The 21,835-nt window shown below is 36.6% G+C and overlaps 1 protein-coding gene across 7 annotated transcripts in view; it reads right to left on the bottom strand.

The window, feature by feature from the left end:
* The window catches only part of CUTC (cutC copper transporter), a 39,005-nt gene that overhangs the window by 2,861 nt on the left and 14,309 nt on the right, over positions 1-21,835 (bottom strand). For 4 of the 7 annotated variants that reach the window (XM_064595141.1, XM_064595147.1, XM_064595144.1 and 1 more), the window contains 3 exons: positions 14,022-14,049; positions 12,053-12,158; positions 10,774-11,271 (listed from right to left, as the gene is read on the bottom strand). In XM_064595141.1, coding sequence (XP_064451211.1) covers positions 11,157-11,271; positions 12,053-12,158; positions 14,022-14,049 — 249 coding nt within the window. In that variant the 3' untranslated portion in view covers positions 10,774-11,156. Of the gene's footprint in view, positions 1-4,314; positions 6,342-10,773; positions 11,272-12,052; positions 12,159-14,021; positions 14,050-21,835 lie in introns of those variants that run through there. The other 3 variants (XM_064595145.1, XM_064595146.1, XM_064595148.1) reach the window with 3 other exon arrangements.

Raw genomic sequence — 21,835 nt, 5'->3', positions numbered from 1 at the left:
TTCAAGATAACCAAAGAGTTATATACTTTCAGTTAATGATTACAGATAAACTTAAGAAAGGTTTTCTTGGGCGCCTGGGTGGTTCAGTCGTTAATCGTCTGCCTTCGGCTCGGGTCATGGTCCCAGGGTCCTGGGATCGAGTCCCACATCAGGCTCCCTGCTCTGCGGGAAGCCTGCTTCTCCCTCTCCCACTCCCCCTGCTTGTGTTCCTGCTCTCGCTATGTCTCTCTCTGTCAAAAAAAAAAAAAAAAAAGAAAGGTTTTCTTTCTTGTGCAATACCTTAAAATAGATATCGGGATTTAAGTGGTAACAGTAAAAAGATTGCTTTTTCTTCATATTTTAAAATGTGGCCTAGCAATTTATGTTCCTACAGCAAAAACTAAAAACTATAATTATAAAGTAATAAGATAATTACTCCCCAATTCTCCCACCAAAGATAATCTGTATGTTTTTGTACTGCTAAAACAAAAAAATCTTTTTAGAATAACCAGAGACCAAATAGGATGTACAGATGATTAAATTAGCACTAATTTTTAAAATATCGTCATTTATTATAGACCTATACTCCTTTTAATTATTAAAACCTGAAATATAGTGAAACTCTTCTGGAAGAATAAACAAATTGCAAATAGATTTAAATAATGAATGAACTCATTGAATTAGACTTAAAGCCTCCCCAGAAAAGAGTCAACTACTAAAAACTTTCATATAGTTTAAAAAAAGAGTATATACTTAAAAAAATAGTAAAAGTTATTGATGATACAGAATAATGTAAACTCAAAGGATAATCTTTTAACTTTTGACAAACTGAAGAGAAATAGGATGAATTGTTTAATGTTTTTTGGACAGCAGCATATTAGTATAGAAAAGAAGTAATTAATTTAGGTCTTTATTTCATATCATCTCATAACATATATATTTTTTCTTTTTTCTTTTTTTAATTTAAATTCAATTAGCCCACATATAGTACATCATTAGTTTTTGGTGTAGTGTTCAATGATTCATTAGTTGTCATAACATATATTCTTGATAGGTCATAAGACAACAGGAAAAAGTGGACTAGCATAAAAAGATAGACAGTAGAGAGAAAAATACTCTTCTGAGTCCTGGGGGGAAAAAAAACTGATACCGAACATAGAGAAATGTTTATAACACTTTTTTTTTAATTTTCAAGGGAATTTTATAAAACAAATATTAATATGAAAGCAACCAAACAGGAAATACATCTGACAAAAATAACATGGGGGCAACATAAATAGTAATTATCACACAGAAAAGCACATAGCTTTACCAGCAATTAAATACAAGTAAATTATAAAAATTTCTCAAGTATACACAAGAAATTGTTAATAGTTGTTGATTTCAGGGGAACTTGAGGAAGGGAGGAAACAAGTGAAAATATGTGTAAGATGTTGAATTCTGTAGAACACTGGCTCCCCGAAAATAGCACAAAAGCAATTTGTTGATCAAAACAAACTGTGCACGTATTGCAATGAGCATTGGGTGCTATACGACAACAATGAAATCATGGAACACTACATCAAAAACAAATGATGTACTGTATGGTGACTAACATAACATAGTAAAAAGAAACTGTTGATAAGGGCGCCTGGATGGCTCAGTCGATTAAGCGACTGTCTTCAGCTCAGGTCATGATCCTGGAGTCCCGGGATCGAGTCCCGCATTGGGCTCCCCGCTCAGCGGGGAGTCTGCTTCTCCCTCTGACCCTCCCCCTTCTCATGCTCTATCTCATTCCCTCTCTCAAATAAATAAATAAAATCTTAAAAAAAAAAAAAAAAAGAGGGCGCCTGGGTGGCTCAGTTGGTTAAGCAACTGCCTTCGGCTCAGGTCATGATCCTGGAGTCCCGGGATCGAGTCCCGCATCGGGCTCCCTGCTCGCAGGGAGTCTGCTTCTCCCTCTGACCCTACCCCCTCTCATGTACTCTCTCTCGTTCTCACTCTCTCAAATGAATAAATAAATCTTAAAAAAAAAAAAAAGAAACTGTTGATAAGAGAAATCTGAATTTATTTTTATCAAGTAAGAGAAAGTACTGCCTTCACATATGTTGGCCTTTTTAATATGAAGTTATTTATTTTTTTTAAAGATTTTATTTATTTATTTGACAGAGAGACACAGCGAGAGAGGGAACACAAGCAGGGGGAGTGGGGAAGGGAGAAGCAGGCTCCCCGCAGAGCAGGGAGCCCGATGCAGGACTGGATCCCAGGACCCTGGGACCATGACCCAAGCCGAAGGCAGTCGTTTAACCGACTGAGCCACCCAGGTGCCCCATACCAAATGCATTCTTATAATTTATGGTTGGACTATTATTATTGCCAGTTTTGTGAATTGAGAGCATAAAGATGGCCAAATTAGTGGGCCCAAGAAAATTTGCTGGATAAATACCTTTAATGTACGACTGTAAAATGCATTTCTCTCTGTTTACATATGTCCACACGTGCATGTAGCAATTTTGGGAGAATGCTTTTATTTGCACTTGGCTTTTTAACTTATTGTTTGGGGACATATTTGAGAGGACCTACCAAGTGGTTTTTGCAAAAAGAGTTTGAAGAGGCTCATATTTTATTTAATTTAAAATGTAAAATTTCAATCATATAATGTCAACTTCAAATTCTTGTACTGTGGAGGCTGCATGTATAGAGCAGGAGTTACAGTGCCGGGCATATGGATAGAGGCTAAATAAATAAAATGTGCTATTCCCATAAACAGTTGACATGAGAGACAACTGTTTCCCTTTGATCTATAAAAACGGAAGGGCTATATCTTTGGCATCATGTGAGCGGACACTTGTGAGTGGGTTAAAAAATCTCCAAATAGGATGACTTTATAAATGCCCTATCTTCACAGAAACACTAACGGACTTCTTCAAGGTATGTAAACACAGAGAGAAATGATATACATAAAATATAACAAGATAAAATACGAGTAAAGAAGAATAGAGAAAGATGAAACAAAGGACAAGCCCATTGCACAAAATTCATTTAATATTATCTTGTCCATTTGCTACAGGTGGGATGCAAATTTAATTCTGAGGCTCCTACATGTCAATTAAAGGAGAAAAATGTACTCAGTAACTGTATTAACTACAACTCTTTTGTTTACAAGTGATAGATCCAAATCAAACTGGTATTTTTTTAAAAAGGACATGTATTTGCTCATTTAATAGAAAAGACCATGAATGGAACTATCTTTAGGCACAGATGGTCCAGAGAGTCAACGTCCATAGGACATTTACCTCTGTGTTAGTTTCATTCTCTAGTAGGCTCTTTTTACTTGCTGGCAAAGATGACTACAAAAGCTCTAGGCTTACAGGGTTGTTATGGCCAGTAATCCTAAAGTAAGGAGAGCATCTCTTTTCTGAGAGCTCCAGAAAAAAATCCTTGGTAGGATTCTGAATGGTACTCTTTGTGTTATGTTCTCTCTGGATCAATCATGTGGACAAAAGAATGAGGCATTCTAACTGGCTAGCCTGGGTCATGTGCCTTCTCCCACGGGCAGGGGAAGTGAAACTATATGATTGACAATCCCACCAGGAAAGCATCATCTTTCCAGGGCAGCTTCAGAAAGGAGGAGTTAGGCAGACAAGAAAATAATGGCTTGATAGTGACATGATTCCATATAAAATATAAATTATTTTAGAAGCCCAGCTACTTTTCGGAATAACACTTAAGGGAAAAAAAGTCTCCTCTAGGGCCTCAATAACACACCTCTATAAATATTTTATACAACTGTTTTCTATTACATCTCCAATATAGACCAGTGGCATAATGCCAACATGGTTTGATTAAAAAAAAAAAATTCTATGAGGGATCAGAGCAATGCAATCCAAATATACAATTTTTGTACTTTTATCCAAGGATGAAACTTAGCATCTATACAGGAAGATGGAATGTGTATTCCTCAGGTGTCTTAGCCACAATTTTGGTGGCAAGGTACAGGAATCCATTCAAACTAGTGTAGCCAGTTTATCAAGATGCAAACGAAACAGAAAACAAATAAGAAACAGTATTTTGCTTCCACTGTTGTCCTCAACCATGCTGTATAAAACCTCCTTCCCTGCCCTTGACCACATCTCAGGCAAATCCTATAGCTTTTTGGTCTTCCTCAGGCACTAAAAGGTTTAAACTAATCTAATTTAAAACTCATTTTTTTAAAAAACAGCTTTATTGAGGGCGCCTGGGTGGCTCAGTTGGTTAAGCGACTGCCTTCGGCTCAGGTCATGATCCTGGAGTCCTGGGATCGAGTCCCACGTTGGGCTCCCTGCTTGGCAGGGAGTCTGCTTCTCCCTCTGACCCTCCTCCCTCTCGTGCTCTCTGTCTCTCATTCTCTCTCACAAATAAATAAATAAAATCTTTAAAAAAAAAAAACAGCTTTATTGAGTTATAAATTACATGTAATTCACCCACTTAAAGTGTACAATTCAGTGGTTTTTGGCATATTCACAGAGTTGTGCAAACCTCACTGTAATCAATTTTGGAACATTATTATCACCCACAAAACAATCTCACATTCATTTTACTTTTATTTTATTTTTTTAGGAATAATTGTTTTCGTTTTAATATATTTGAAGAACAAATCAGAGGAAATAATTCAGTGTCTCACATTCATTTTAAAGGCACTCTCTTTTCTTGGCTCAATGACTTCAGTGACTGTCAGGGAGAGAAGTGTCATTCCTTTTATCATTTTTCCTTGTTATTCAATTCCTTGCCATCTAATTTCCAGGATTGGGGCAGGGATGTGAGGACTGAAGAAAAGAGGCACAGTTATTTTATTGACTGGTAGAGTGACTGAACTTTCCCAGTTTCCTTGGCACTGAGGAGTTTCCCAGGCTCTGGGACTTTTCAATGCTAAAGTTGGAAAATTCCAAGCCACCCTATGAGCTGCTGCTGTAGTTCACTCTTGCTTAATCAACGGCTAACCATCGCACTTTGTTACAGCTGCTTTCCAGGTAGTCCAGCTCTTCCTTGAGGCACCCTGGAGACCTCCAAACTGCAATTCCTAACAGAGGTTGTGCACTCTGGGTGACCTCTTCCCCTCTCAAATTCTGTCTTTCAGTAGTATACTCTCCCACTGCTAGTAATATTGTTTGTCCACTGGATTAAGTTGATAATCACCAGATAGCTTGATTATAACATTAAGTTCCTACTTTGACGAGTAGCAAATAATCTATAGGATATTCAGCTCCTACTCAACCTTTTACCTGATGGTTTTAGTATTGGTGGTCTTGAACTGATTTGTCATTAAGGATTGTAAAATGGTTATTCTCTAATTCTAGAAGATGAATGATGGTGCTAATGAACATTTGGATACAGATTTTTGTGTGAACATGTTTTCAATTCTCTTGGGTATATACCTATGCATAGAATTGCTGTGACATATGGAAACTCTATGTTTAACATTTCGAGAAACCCCCAGACTATTTTACAAAGCAGCTTCACCATTTTGCATTCCCACCAGCAGTATGTGAAAGTTCTAGTTGCTTCACATACTTGCCAACACTTGGTATGGTCAGTCTTTTCCATTATAGTCATTCTAGTGGGTGTAAAATGGTACCTCATTGGGGTTTTGATTTGCATTTCCCTAATGACTGATGACGTTGAGCATCTTGTCATGTACTTGTTGGTCAACTGTATACCTTCTTTGGTGAAATGTCTATACAAATCCTTTGCCCATTTTAAAATTGAGTTGTCTTATTGTTGAACTATAAGTATTTTTTTATATTCTGGAGGTAAGCCCTCTATCAGATATGATTTGCAAACATTTTCTCCCATTCTGTGGGTCATCATTTCAATTTCTTGATGTTATCCTTTGAGCCTAAGTTTCCAATTTTGATAAAGTCTAATTTACCCATTTTTTTTATGTCATTTGTGCTTTTGAGGTCATATCTAAAGCTTTGCCTAACCCAAGGTCACAAAGATTTACTCTTGTTTCTTTCTCAGAGTTTTATGTTTTAGTTCTTTTATTTGGGTCTATGATCCATTTGAGTTAATTTTGGTACTTGATGTGAAGTAAGGTCCAACTTCATTCTTTTGCATGTGGATATCCAGTTGTCCTAGCACCATTTGTTAAAAAGACCTTTCTTTCCCCAGTGAATTGTTTTGGCACCCTTGTCAAGAATCAATTGACTCTTATTTCTGGACTCTCAATTCTATTGCATTGAGTTATATATTCATCTTTATGCCTGTACCACATTATCTTAATTACTGTAGCTTTGCAGTAAGTTTTAAAATGTAGGTCTTCCAACTTTGTTCTTCTTTTACAAGATTGATTACTCTGGGTCTCTTGTATTTCCAGATAAATTTTAGGGTCAGCTTGTTATTTTCTGAAAACAAAACAAAACAAAACACAATTGGGGTTTTGAGAGATTGCACTGAATTATTGACTAATTGGAGAGTATTGCTATCTTAACAATATTGTCTTCCAATTTTTTTTTTTTAAGATTTTATTTATTTGACAGAGAGAGACACAGTGAGAGAGGGAATACAAGCAGGGGGAGTGGGAGAGGGAGAAGCAGGCTTCCTGCCGAGCAGGGAGCCCGATGCGGGGCTCGATCCCAGGACCCTGGGATCATGACCTGAGCCGAAGGCAGACGCTTAACGACTGAGCCACCCAGGCGCCCCTAACACTTTTTTTTTTTAAAGATTTTATTTATTTTATTTATTTATTTATTTATTTATTTATTTATTTATTTATTTATTAAAGATTTTATTTATTTATTTGACAGAGAGAGGTAGAGGCACAGCGAGAGAGGGAACACAAGCAGGGGGAGTAGGAAAGAGAGAAGCAGGCTTCCCACCGAGCAGGGAGCCCAATGCGGGGCTTGATCCCAGGACCCTGGGATCATGACCAGAGCTGAAGGCAGTCGCTTAACCAACTGAGCCACCCAGGCGCCCCTTTATTTATTTATTTTTAAAGATTTTATTTATTTATTTGAGAGAGAGAGAATGAGAGACAGAGAGCATGAGAGGGAAGAGGGCAGAGGGAGAAGCACATCCCCTGCTGAGCAGGGAGCCTGATGCAGGACTCGATCCAGGGACTCCAGGATCATGACCTGAGCCGAAGGCAGTCGCTTAACCGACTGAGCCACCCAGGCGCCCCAAGATTATATTTATTTATTTGACAGAGAGAGACATAGTGAGAGCAGGAACACATGCAGGGGGAGTGGGAGAGGGAGAAGCAGGCTTCCCGCTGAGCAGGGAGCCCGATGCGGAGCTCGATCCCAGGACCCTGGGATCATGACCTGAGCCGAAGGCTGACGCTTAACGACTGAGCCACCCAGGCGCCCCTTGTCTTCCAATTTTTAATATAGGATGTCTTTTTTTTTTTTTTTTTTTTTAAAGATAGGGAGAGGGGGAGGGAGGGGAAGAGGGAGAGGGAGAGAGAGAATCTTAAGCAGGCTCCACACCCAGCACAAAGACCATCTTGGGACTTGATCTTACAACTCTGAGATCCTAACCTGAGCTGAAATCAAGAGTTAGACACTTGGGCGCCTGGGTGGCTCAGTTGGTTAAGCGACTGCCTTCGGCTCAGATCATGATCCCAGAGTCCCGGGATCGAGTCCCGCATCGGGCTCCCTGCTGGGCGGGAAGCCTGCTTCTCCCTCTCCCGCTCCCCCCTCTTGTGCGTGCTCTCTCTCATACAAATAAATAAAATAAAAAAAAAAAAGAGTTGGACACTTAATTGACTGAGCCACCCAGGCGCCCTGGGATGTCTTTTATTTATGTTAGGTCTGTTTAAATTTCTTTCAACAATGCTTTGTAGTTTTTAGTGTACAGTCTAACACTTCTTTAAATTTATTCCTAAGCATTTTATTTTTTGATAATACTATTATAAATGAAATTGTTTTCTTAATTACATTTTAAGATTGTTAATTGCTGGTGTATAGCAATACATCTGATTTTGTATATTTACTTTATATCCTGCAAACTTGCTGAACTCATTTAACTTTTGTGTTTGTATTCCTTAGAATTGTCTATATACAAGATCATGTCACTAAAAATAGAAAGTGTTTTCTCTTCCTGTCCAATCTGGATGCTTTTCATTTCTTTTTCTTGCCTAATAGCCCTCACTAGAACCTTTAGCACAATGTTGAATAGGAATGGTGAAAGTGGACATCTTGTCTTATTTCTTAAGTAAAATATTAAGTATGATGTTAGTTGTGTGTTTTTGTTTTGTTACAGATACTCTTTATCAGGGTGAGGAAGTTTCCTCTATTCCAAGTTTGTTGAGTGTTTTTATTATGAAAGGATGTAGGATTTTGTCAAATGCTTTTTCTGTGTTGGGTAGATTGTGTGACTTTTATGACTTATTCTATCAATATGGTGTTTGACTTTTGGATGTTAAATGAGCAATTGTATTCCTTAGTGTAAGTCCTACTTGTTCATAGTGTATAATGAATGACTTTTATGTTGCTGGATTCAGTTTACAGAACAAAGCGAAGAATGGATCTGGAGGGGTAAACCAAAAATACCCAGCATAGTTACCAAAGGTAGTATAGTCAGGACTGACAATCCAGCACTCTTATTCCACTAGCAAGGTAATCAATACTATGAGTATACAATTTGATGTGTGCAATGAGAAATATATAAAAATATAAAGACATGGTCCCTTAGCCTCAAAATACTTATAATACTGTTGAGAAGAAACTTATACATATGAAATAATCAGTAAATATTTAAAAACAGGACTAAAGTGTAGAAAAATAAAATCAAGGTAGGAATTACCTTATGCTTCTTTTATATTCACATAGTAGAAGGCAAAGTGTTAGCTTCAATACTCAATGCCTAGCTTCCCCCGGAAGGGCTTTTAAAGTATCAAAGACTGATACTAGAAAGCTAAATTAAAAGAAAAGAACTAACGCTTAATGGGTACTCACTATGTATTTGGTGTTTGAATATATCGTTTAACCAGGAACCATGGTTTAGTTATTATTCCTGACTTACAAATGAGGGGATTAAAGTTGAAAAAATTAAGTCAACTTTCTCATGCTTAAGCTGGAACTTGGATATCCCAGGTGTGTCTTATTTGCCCAGGAGTATTGCTCTCTGTACCACATCCATATGCCAGAAACATCTTAAAGCAGAAGACCTGAAGGCTAGTAGCCTAGCATTCAAGTCTCATAAACAACATTAATTTTGTTAAAGTTTGAGCAATTCATACTACCTCTCACATCTCTAGTTAATTTGTATTTTAAAAAGAAATGATAAGATGGCTTGCTGTTGTCTTTGGAAGATCATACAGTGAAGTCCAAGCATGGGGTAGGGTTGGGCCAAAACACTAAATATGATTATATGTGTGTATGTATGTGATACTTACATTTCTGTATCTATATTTCAAGTCAATAATGAAAACTATTTTTTGAAATATTTATTATCGTTACTAATAGTCTGAACAAGCAAGAAAAGAAACAACTGAGATTACTGTTAGTTTTTAAATTTTTCATAAATTCCTCAGCAAATATTCTACACTAACTTTCTTTTTTTTTTTTTTAAAGATTTTATTTATTTATTTGACAGAGAGAGACACAGCGAGATCAGGAACATAAGCAGGGGGAGTGGAAGAGGGGGAAGCAGGCTTTCTGCGGAGCAGGAAGCCCAGTGCGGGACTCGATCCCAGGACCCTGGGATCATGACCTGAGCCGAAGGCAGACGCTTAACGACTGAGCCACCCAGGCACCGCTCTACACTAACTTTCTAAGTTGGCAAGCTCTTTATATTATGCTTCAATTACTCTCTTAAAATAGAAACAACAGTTCTATTACCAGTGTGTTATTAATATAAAATGAGATTATAAATATGAAAATGATAGATAAAGCTAGTGATTAACTTCACAATTTGGGACCTGCTCACAGGAAAAGCATCTTTCATCACTAGAATCCATTCTCCCTATCTGTGGCCTCAGTTGAAAGAAACAGTTATTTTGCTAACATCTATAACCTCTCCAATTTTTACTATAGGTCTTTGTAAATTATTATATGAACCTTCTGGCTAAGTCATTTCTCTATCTGGGAATAGAGGTAGAAGTAATCTGGTAAACACTAGAGATCACTTCTGCCTTTATAAGTCTGAAAACTTTTATATCCTGCTTCCCACATCTGGAAATTTTTATGCTGTACCATTTTACTCTGTATCCTTAGTGTCTTGCCCATCTAATGAGTACATAATAAAAAGAAAAAATGAAAGAAAAAAAATTTTCCCTTTTATATTTGGCTATAGACCGTATTCAGCAATGTCCACAATAGCCAAAATATGGAAAGAGCCCAGATGTCCATTGACAGATGGATAAAGATGTGTTTTATACACACACACACACACACACACAAATGGAATATTATTCAGCCATCAAAAAGAAGGAAATCTTGCCATTTGCAATGACGTGGATGGAACTAGAGGGTATTATGCTAAGTGAAATAAATCTGTCAGAGAAAGACAAATATCATTTGATTTCACTCATATGTGGAATTTAAGAAACAAACAGATGAACATAGGGAAGGGAAGAAAAATAAAATAAGACAAGAACAAAGAGGGAGACAAACCATAAGAGACTCTTAACTACAGGAAACAAACTGAGGGTTGCTGGAGGGGAGGGCGGTGGGAGGATGGAGTAACTGGGTGTTGGGCATTAAGGAGGGCACGTGATGGAATGAGCACTGCCCGCTATATGCAACTGATGAATCACTAAATTCTATACTCTGATACTAATAATACACTACATGTTAATTAAATTGAATTTAAATTTAAAAAAAGACTACCATAACAGAATGGAAATTTTTATTTTACAAATGAAAAAGCAAAATACGGTTATTAAATTGACCCTGAAGTCACACTCTAAATTCATACCTTACAGTTCAGTTTTCCGAGTTCATCAGTTAATTCCACAAAACAGACTAAACCTCTGTCTGTGGAAGAAGCACAGACCATATTTAACCATGATAACAGAGATGGCTGGCAAGATTAAGCAAAGGAAGTGATTGTAGCTCCTGCTTGAATTCTTTGTCTTCTTGAAAACATTCTCCATGGCCATGTGAGACTTAAACTGTGACTGTCCTGGCCAGAGAAGAAGGTTAAAGCTGTGTCATAATTACAGACTACTCTTCTACCTTCATCTTGTGATATCCATGTGTCTCAGAGAGGTCTGGCTAAACCAGAATATTCTTTGCAATAGCATTCAAAGTCCTTACTTGTGCCACATCTGTTACCTTTTGAGAATATTCTGAGCTAGAAAGAGAGGCTCCCATGGCAACAGAGAAATTTCTGCAACAGAAATAATAAAAAGACAGATTGTTATATAAGTTGTTAAATGAGCCCTCCTACTGGCCCTTCATTTTATACACTATTTAATGGTTCAAGAACACAGGTAGGTAAAGGACCCTGGATTCCCATATTTCATAATTTTTATTAATTACTTGAAACATCTAGTAGCCAAATATACCTAACAATATACTTGATTTTATATCTAGAAATGTAGTTCTAAGGATCTTGCTTCTTTTACATCTCATTTTTCCCAATTCTAAATTGAAATAATAAACTACTAACTATTAAATTATAGGATTCTTCTAAAGTATAATAAACACTCAATAGTTTCAATTTCTTAACGGTGGTATAATTTCAAAATAACTAAAAATAGCAAAGGTGAGAGAAGACTAAGTATTAAAGGTAGGAGGGATAAAAATGACTATGACTCTTCCATCCTTATACCATAATTATTAACTGTGCTAAAGGAAATCAGAGTTGAATGGGCATACATACATATCTGACTCATTTGAAGCTTAGCTGCTGAATTAGGGTTTATTATTAAGCGGTCTAAGTTCAGCAATGACTTAAAAATATAAAGTTCACCTATATTCAGAAGAGCCTGCTTATGTGAGGCAGGATAAAACCATTTTGCAGTTGAAAAACTGCAAAAATGACTGCAGTACTTACATATTAATCACAACATTCCATTCATTAATCAGCCATCAACTAAGGTTTTCCTCTAACAGGATATAAAGATTAATCTGTCCCTTCTTGTATGAATCAAAGAATACATTTTTACCGAAATTTCATTCCTGAATCTCTAGCAGACCGAGCAGAACAGTGAAATTCTGTAGCACCAGAACCCTCAAGGATCCTTTGTAGATTTCTGTCTGTTATGCCACCCCCTGTTGGAAGAATAAGTAATACATTAGGTAGAATAGAATTTTGTATAAAATTTAATGAATACTAGTGACTACTTGCTCTACCTGAAATTCCCATACCAAAATTTCTCATTGACTCAAGAGTTACTCTCTCCCTACTAAGCTAGAATGAGATTAGAAAGACTGATAAAAGACATAGGCTACAGGCTCTGGAGAACAACTAATAAGGTCATAGAACCCGTATGATGGAATCTTATACATCCATTGGTTTATATAACAATACCATATGATACTGACTTTAAAAAGATTGCTCTAGGGCAAGGAAAAACCACTGAGTGCTCTATCCCTGCTCCCCCTCAATTTAAGCAAAATCAAATTAAAACAAAAAGTAAGGATATGTTGAGCACAGCCTGAGAGATGTTGTCTGAAAAACACAAGTACTCTCTCTAACCCAGGATTCAAAGAGCACACTGACTTCACTGGAAATGGGAGTAATGCAAGGCATTACACAGTTTATTCATTACAATAGCAACTTTGCTTTTCACAGAAGAATCTGATTCTACTTTAGTAAAACTGCACAATCAAGTACTTTGTAATGACTCGTTTTGTTGAACAATCTCTTAATTAAATATTTGTATATAAACAATCATATTCTGAACTGATACCAGATTAAAAATATAAAATTACTCTTTATATCTTTCCTAATATATAGGATGTATTCAATAAAGATTTTTTAATGACTGATAAAATATATACTTGGTATTTCAAACTATTCAAGTTGCTGAAGTAACTTGACTTTACAAACTCTTTTGAACTCATTAACTTGTTTGTTTTCTTTTTTCGTAGTGGTACAGTAATATCACTGAGCCCTAAGAAGCTGAAAGAACACAGACTTTTTTTTAGATGTGTGTAATGATAAAATGTCATGATGCTTTTCACTTTAAAATACCTAGGGTAAAAATGATAACAAATGTGGCAAAATGTTAAATCTAGGGAATGAATATATGAATATTCATTATGCTATCTCCTACTTTCTTATATGTTTGAGAAAATTAATATGAAAAAATTAAGATTGTCTTTATATTTGTCTCACTCTGATTCTAGATCCCCTTATTAATTCTTTAAAAATTGTTCATCTCGGGGCAGCTGGGTGGCTCAGTCGGTTAAGCGTCTGCCTTCGGCTCAGGTCATGATCCCAGAGTCCTGGGATCGAGCCCCGCATCGGGTTCTCTGCTCAGCGGGAAGCCTGCTTCTCCCTTTCCCACTCCCCCTGCTTGTTTCTGCTCTTGCTAACTCTCTCTCTCTGTCAAATAAATAAATAAAATCTTTAAAAAAAAAAAAAAAGAAAAATTGTTCATCTCTAGTGAGCCAGTATGTACTGAGTGGATCTTAGGTTATCATCAGGAGCATATGCTCCAATTGTTCTGGCTATAAGGAAGAATTAGGTGATCAGAGATTTTGAAGAACCAAGAGAATATTATATTTGTCCATAGATATTGCCTAAACATTTGCTTATACCTTGTTAAGAGCTAGGACATTTGGCCCTAACTCAGTATAGCAGTATCAAACTTGGTGTGCCTCACCAGAGATGACCATCCATATTCACAAAATTCTATACTATGGGAGAGCAAACATGGAGAAACCCCAATCCCAATCAATCTACTTCCCTATTTGCTACCCTCTGAGCTAATTCCTGCTAGAATGTTCTCCTTATCTGAAGTTTTAAAATTCCAGCACAGATCTCCCAGTCTTAAATTTTTAATCAAATTACACATTTTTCTCTCTAATACCATGTATTCATATTTTCTCCCATATTGTCCTGCCTCCTTTGTTCTTCCTCCACTGCACCTCAGTGTTATACTAACAAATGGACAGATAATTAAATACCTGGCATTACCACAATCCTCCCTTTTGCCTGAAAAAAGAAAAAAAACAAATTTTAATATCTTTCTCTCAAATGCGGTAATAAGGCAGTGAGAACAGAAGCATTAGTGAAAGTATATTAAAATTTTAAAACTAGTAGTAGTGTCTAACTTTCAATAGTCATCTCTATTTCTTTGGGATCTTGGGTAAGAAAGATGTTTAGCATAGTAACTCTTTCTATACAGAAAGGTTCTTTTATTGTATTGCTTTGAAGACTTGTACTGTGATGAACTCAAAGAATAGGGGACTACACTATAAATACTGAACAATCGCATCACCTTAAGAAAAGCCATTACTGAAAAATAACACTAATTTTGAGTTCTTGGTATGCAGTGGAATGGAAGTAGTTGAACAAGATTTAAACTAGATTTCAGCAGAGAAAAAAAAGAGCACAGCATAATAGTAAATTACTAGGAAAAAAACAACTTACTCAAATCTTGTATCCTCAACTAAATTCCCTAGCTTATTATATTAGTTAAACAAAGCCACAAGTCCATTTAACTGGATTTTAAGTAATAAAACTAGACTATATGATTAATTTCTGATAATTCTGGATGATAGGTATTGAAATTTCCTTACTTGTATTAAAATGTTCATTACATTTCCTAAATAAGTTTTGGGCATATACTCAGTATCACTGAAAGTCAAAAGGATATCACCCAAATGCAAATTTAGCGGAACTACTAGTAGCAGGTAGGTAGTGATGACAGAATAAAAACTACACATTATGCACCAGCATTTTTCACAGAGCTAGAACAACCAATCCTAAAACTTGTGTGGAACCACAAAAGACCCTGAATAGCCAAAGCAACTCCAGAAAAGGGAAAAACTGGAGGCATCACGATTCCAGACTTCAAGCTACATTACAAAGCTGTAGTCATCGACATGATATGGTACTGGCACAAAAACAGACAGATCAGTGGAACAGAACAGAGAGCCCAGAAATGGACCCTCAACTATACGGTCAACTAATCTTTGACAAAGCAGGAATATCTAGTGGAAAAAAGACAGTCTCTTCTTCAACAAATGGTGTTGAGAAAACTGGTCAGCCACATGCAGAAGAATGAAACTGGACCACTTTCTTACACCATACACAAAAAGAAATTCAAAACAGAAGAAAGACCTAAATTTGAGATGGGAAACCATCAAAATTAACCTCTTCAACCTTGGCCGTAGCAACTTCTTACTAGACACGTCACTGTAGGCAAGGGAAACAAAAGCAAAAAATAAACTATTGGGAGTTCATCAAGATAAAAAGCTTCTGCACAGCAAAGGAAATAATCAACAAAACTAAAAGGCAGCCTATGGAATAGGAGAAAATATTCGAAACAACATATCTGATGAAGGGTTAGTGTCCAAAATCTATAAAGAACTTATCAAACTCAACACCCCAAAAACAAGTAATCCATTTAAGAAATGGGCAGAGAAGACATGAATAAACACTTTTCCAAAGACATCCAGATGGCTACCAGACACATGAAAAGATGCTCAACATCACTCATCATCAGGGAAATATAAATCAAAACCACGATGAGATACTGCCTCATACATGTCAGAATGGCTAAAATTAAGAACACAAGAAACAACAGGTGTTGGTGAGGATGTGGAGAAAGGGGAACCCTCTTGCACTGTTGGTGGGAATGCAAACTGGTGTGGCCACTCTGGAGAACAGTCTGGAGGTTCCTCAAAAAGTTAAAAATAGAGGGCGCCTGGGTGGCTCAGTTGGTTAAGCGACTGCCTTCGGCTCAGGTCATGATCCTGGAGTCCCGGGATCGAGTCCCATATCAGGCTCCCTGCTCGGCAGGGAGTCTGCTTCTCCCTCTGCCCTCTTCCCTCTCGTGCTCTCTGTCTCTCATTCTCTCTCTCTCAAATAAATAAATAAAATCTTTAAAAAAAAAAAAAGTTAAAAATAGAATTACCCTATGATCCAGCAATTACACTACTAGGTATTTACCCAAAGGATACAAAAATACAGATTTAGAGGAGTACATGCACCCCAATTTTTATAGCAGCATTATCAACAACAGCCAAATTGGAGAGAGCCCAATTGTCCATCATCTGATGAATGGATAAAGAAGTTGTAGTTTATATATACAATGTAATATTACTTAGCTGTCAAAAAAAGAAATCTTGCCATTTGCAATGACATGGATGGAGCTAGAGTATATAATGCTAAGTGAAATGAATCAGTCAGAGAAGGACAAATACCATATAATCTCACTTATATGTGAAATTTAAGAAAGAAAACAGATGAACATATGGGAAGGGGGAAAAGAAAAAAAGGAGAGAGGGAAACAAGGCATAAGGGACTCTTAATGATAGAGAACAAACTGAGGGCTGATGGAGGGAGGGAGGTGGGAGAGGGCTAGATGGGTGATGGGTATTAAAGAGGGCACTTGTGATGAGCACTGGGTATTGTATGTAAGCGATGAATCACTGAATTCTACTCCAGAAACCAATATTGCACTGTATGTTCACTGATTAAAATTTAAATTTAAAAAAATTACATATTACGTCAAGCTCACTAATTTTTAGAATGAAACCATTGAAATTGTATGGAAATTGGATTTTTTCATGTGTGATTCTTGAGATGAGTCTTTAACACCAGATCAGCCAATTCTACCTCTTAACACAATTCCAAGTCATCTGCCTCAACTATGCAGCTTATGCTCTCAGGGTTGGGTACATAATCTTTCTTCTACTGGGTGCTACTGAAGTATAAAAAAATTCAATAAAGAACCACATACAGCTTAGTTTCTTTTTCCATAGAAAAAATGAAACAACTGACTAATATATTCAATAAATACAATTCATGTTGAAAGTACTTAGTTCTATATCATGACCAGTTAGGACAAATAAAAAAAACAAAAAGATTGGCTTAGTGAGGGGAAAATGGGGAGAAGAGAAAAAGAGGTAGCATGTCTAATGTGAGAAGAGGGGCAGAAAAGGAAAGGAAAAAGAGGCTATGAGAGGACAGAAGAGAACAGAAACCAAAAGAATGGAGTAAAGTAAAAATTAGCTTAACACCAGGAATAACAAATGCAAAGAAGGCAAGAGAAGCAGAAACTCTCAAAAGCAATGATAGCAGAAAGACAGTAAAAAAGGAAAGGTAATAAAAGTAGGGAAGATAGAGATGATTGTGAGTAGAGGGAGAAATAGCCTTTCCCATACTTTTCAGATGAGCTCTAAGTAACTAGCAGTGTAAAGTTAAGCATTCCTTATGATTTTTGAGGATCTTTATGTAATAGCAACATACTCCAAAGATATAAAAGTTATCTTGTGAAAAGCATTCCAAATTTTTTCAGTTAAGAAATGATATGCTGGTACAAAAAAGAAAACAGACTGATAAATTAGTTGCATATTACAATACCTTAAGGTGGAAAAAAAAAAAATCTCTTTTGCAGACCTGAGGCAACAACTCATACTCTATAATGAGGAAATTAGAACCTCCAGACTAGTATTTAAGTAACAGGGACTCAGTAAAATAATCAAAAGTGACCTCAAAGTCCAACTTCTGACACATCTGTCAGTGAAAAAGCACATAATTTTTCATGATGACTGAATTATATGTCATTTTGGAAAGGTAGCTCCAAAGTTACCAAAAAAGATTAGTTTCTTTTTCCAAAGGAAAAAATCGGTAGACTGCCATTTTGTAGATTTTTCAGAGAACTTCCTTCTGATCATTTTTTTAAACCCCGATCAAATTGCTCTATCATGAAAGTGTTTATCAGTGTCACTTTACTCACTCATCTACCCATCCAACAAATATTTACTAAGTGCCTACCACGTTATCAAGCACTGTTCTGGGTATAGATAATATTGTGGCTGAAAGGACCCAGAATATGCCACTGTGTCATAAAAATTATTTTGAGCTGAAAGCATTTGAGTTCCTGAAATTCCTAAAAGCAGAGCCTCCCAAAAGAACTCAGAAAGAACTCAATTGTCAAAAATCCTCTCTCCGGGAGCACCACATCCAAACAGACATTGTCATAAAACTATCCTAACTTCCACTTATTCTCATTAGGGTCCATCTATTTATCTTTCCAAAGTTTTTCCCCACCATGCCATAAATGCTCTGTCTTCTTCCTCTTCTAAATTCCTAAGTGCCCTTCTCCCCACTCCTCTTCACCTATTAAGATGGTATATAAGACCCAAATTCTAGGCACCTCTGAGTCACATTTCTTTGTGAACTCCAATACATATACATACTTGATTAAAATCTGTTTTTCCTCTCACTAATCTGTATTTCGTCAGTTTACTTCAGAGGCCCTCAAACATAAAACCTAAGAAGGCAGAGAAATAGTCTTTCCTCCCTGACATGGTAAACAAGAGAATATTCCTACTGTCATGGAGCTTACATGTTCATGGAAGGTAGACAACAGATAGGTATATTTATATAATAAAATTTTAGGTAGCAGAATGCACAATAAAAAAACAATAAAGCAAGATAATGAAATTAGAGAGTAAAAGAGGGAAGGAGCTATCTCATAGAATTTAATAATTGTTCAGAGAAATAAGAACAAGACCGTTTAGAATTCTCAAATGTGCTAAAGCAAAGCAACCATAATACAAAATATAACTATCTGGAATGCTGAAATGATTTTAGGAGAAAAAAAAAAGTCACATTTAACTCTTTCTTCCAAGTGAAAGCTTTCCGAAACATGGACAAAATTAAACTAATTCTACCATTTTTGGGAGGGGGCTGGTTTCCATAAAGATTATTGAGAACTATATGCTTACCTAAGCTGTCAAAGTGATTCAACAATATAAAGCACTTCCTAAGTATCAGACTTTGTGCTATTATCTGAGGTAATCTACAACTGTTCTAGGAGGTAGGTGCTATTAATATGCTAACTTTGTAGATGAAGAAACTGAAGTTTAGAATGGTTAGGTAATTTGCCCAGAGTTACTGTTAATAAGTGGCAAAGCCAGGATTTAAACACACCTTTCTAATCCCAAAACCTATGCTTTAACCAGTATATTACACTGCTAGGTAATTGCTTCAAAAAGTAAAGTTGGCATGATCTCACTTATATGTGGAATCTAAAAAAGTCAAATACATAGAAACAGAGATTAGAACACTGCTATCAGGGGTGAGGAGGTGGGGAATATGGGTAGATACTGGTCAAAGGATACAAAGTTGCAATTATGCAGGATGAATAAATCTTCTGATCTAATATACAACATAACTCTAGTTAATAATACTGCAGTGAATACTGAAAATTTGCTAAGATAAACACACAATGAACAATAACTATATGAGGAGATGGATATGTTAATTAGCCTGACTGTAACCATTTCACTATGTATATTAATATCAAAATATCCTGTACACCCTAAATACATGCAATTTTTATTTTATAAAAAAGAAGTAAAGTTAGTATATGAGAATATTTAACCCAGTGCTTCCTGCCAACCAATGATTAAACTTCAAATCACATAAGCAACAGTGATTATGAAATGCAAGACATGACTATCGCATTATATCTACCTTATTGTCTCCTCCATAGTGAGTAACAGTTTTAAAATGAAAACCTGATTCATCAACTCTTCTATATTTATTTATTTATTTATTTATTTTTTTAAAGATTTTATTTATTTATTTGAGACAGAGAGAATGAGAGAGACAGAGAGCACATGAGAGGGGGAGGATCAGAGGGAGAAGCAGGCTCCCTGCCGAGCAGGGAGCCTGATGTGGGACTCGATCCCGGGACTCCAGGATCATGACCTGAGCCGAAGGCAGTCGCTTAACCGACTGAGCCACCCAGGCGCCCCAACTCTTCTATATTTAAACGCTTCAGACTTCCCCACTGCCCCAAGGATAAAATCCAAACTCTTCAACAGTTTTCAAGGCTCTGGACAGCATTCTTCTCTTTTTATCCAACATTCTGGTTTCTTCAGTATCTTAGTAAGTTATGCTTACTTTTGTTTCCAGGCCTTTGTATATACTATTTCTTCTGCATGAAGCATTCACCTACTCTCCCTACCAGCTTTTACATAGATAACTTTTTTTTTTATTAATATATAATGTACTATTTGTTTCAGGGGTCCAGGTTTGTGGTTCATCAGTCTTACACAATTCACAGCGCTCACCATAGCACATACCCTCCCCAACATCCATCACCCAGCCACCCCATCCCTCCCACCCCCCTCCACTCCAGCAACCCTCAGTTTGTTTCCTGAGATTAAGAGTCTCTTATGGTTTGTCTCCCTCTCTGGTTTCGTCTTGTTTCATTTTTCCCTCTCTTCCCCTATGATCCTCTGTCTTGTTTCTCAAATTCCATATATCAGTGAGATCATATGATAATTGTCTTTCTCTGATTGACTTATTTCGCTTAGCATCATACCCTCTAGTTCCACCCACATCATTGTAAATGGCAAGATTTCATTTTTTGATGGCTGCATAATATTCCATTGTGTGTGTATATATATGTGTGTGTGTGTGTGTGTGTAAATATATATATAAATAACCCACATCTTCTTTATCCATTCATCTTTTGATAGACATCTGGGCTCTTTCTATAGTTTGGCTATTGTGGACACTGCTGCTATAAACATTGGGGTGCACGTGCCTCTTCGGATCATTACATTTGTATCTTTGGGGTAAATACCCAGTAGTGCAATTGCTGGGTCATAGGGTAGCTCTATTTTCAACTTTTTGAGGCACCTCCATATTGTTTTCCAGAGTGGCTACACCAGCTTGCATTCCCACCAGAAGTGTAGGAGGGTTCCCCTTTCTCCGCATCCTTGCCAACATACATAGATAACTCTTAATCATCACTCAAATGAGTAAGAGTTATCAGTGTGTGTGAGGTTTCTTCTGGAGAGCCAACTACTGCTAACCCCATGCCCAAATCTGGGGTTAATTCCTCTCAAATGTGCCCCCTTAGTACCTTTACATTTTTTTTTTTATTAAGTAAACTCTACCCCCAAATGGACTTGAACTCACAACCCTGGGATCAAGAGTCACATGCTCTACCGACTGAGCCAAGCCAGGCACCACTTAGTACTTTTTTTTATAGCACTCTATTAGAATTGCCTATTCTATTAAAAGTGCCTGTTGTACACCAAACTGTAAGGGCAGTGACTAAACACACACACACACACACACATACACACACGGTGGTCATCACCATAGTACAAATGCCCTGTAGCTAATATATACTTAATAAATATTTACAAAATCAGTAAGTTCCAGACTAGCAAAGTCACATCAGATACTTAGATGAAATTTCTGAAAATTATTTTCACGGCTATAGAAAAGTAAACATATCAGATTTCTACATAGGAACACTAAAAAATATTAGTAACAGCAGTAGTAATAATGATGTAGTAAGATCTGTTATACGTCAAGCACTGTGCTAAGGCTCTTACATATCAGAATTCTCTCAAGGTCCATACTCACTAATTTAGAATGGTTCTGGACTAGTGTCAAAACAACAAATATACCACAATTACAAAGTCACCTTTATAATGCTCTACAAATGATGTTAACTCATCTTGGAAATTCATACAAGAGAAAAATATATTTCCTCCTATCTTGATAGATAGGGAAAGATGAAAGAAGAATATAATTTTGTTTTAGAATTCACTTCCAAATGATATTTCAAATTTTATATGGGATCCCCTGAGTATACATAGGCTGACAATGAGATGATGTGGCTTAAAACTATGAAATGCTGATGGCAGAGAAAAGGTAAAATTTGCTGTGGTTATCCAAGTTAGATTAAATCCTTAAGCATTGTCTATAATTTGACCTCAAGAACCTTAACCATTAA

Source organism: Mirounga angustirostris, unplaced genomic scaffold (genome assembly GCF_029215605.1).
Source record: "Mirounga angustirostris isolate CCGP_5_RB_7025 unplaced genomic scaffold, mMirAng1.0.hap1 SCAF_6, whole genome shotgun sequence".
NCBI lineage: Eukaryota > Metazoa > Chordata > Mammalia > Carnivora > Phocidae > Mirounga > Mirounga angustirostris.
Note: the sequence above shows the minus strand (reverse complement) of the source record. Positions and strands in the feature narration are given on the sequence as shown.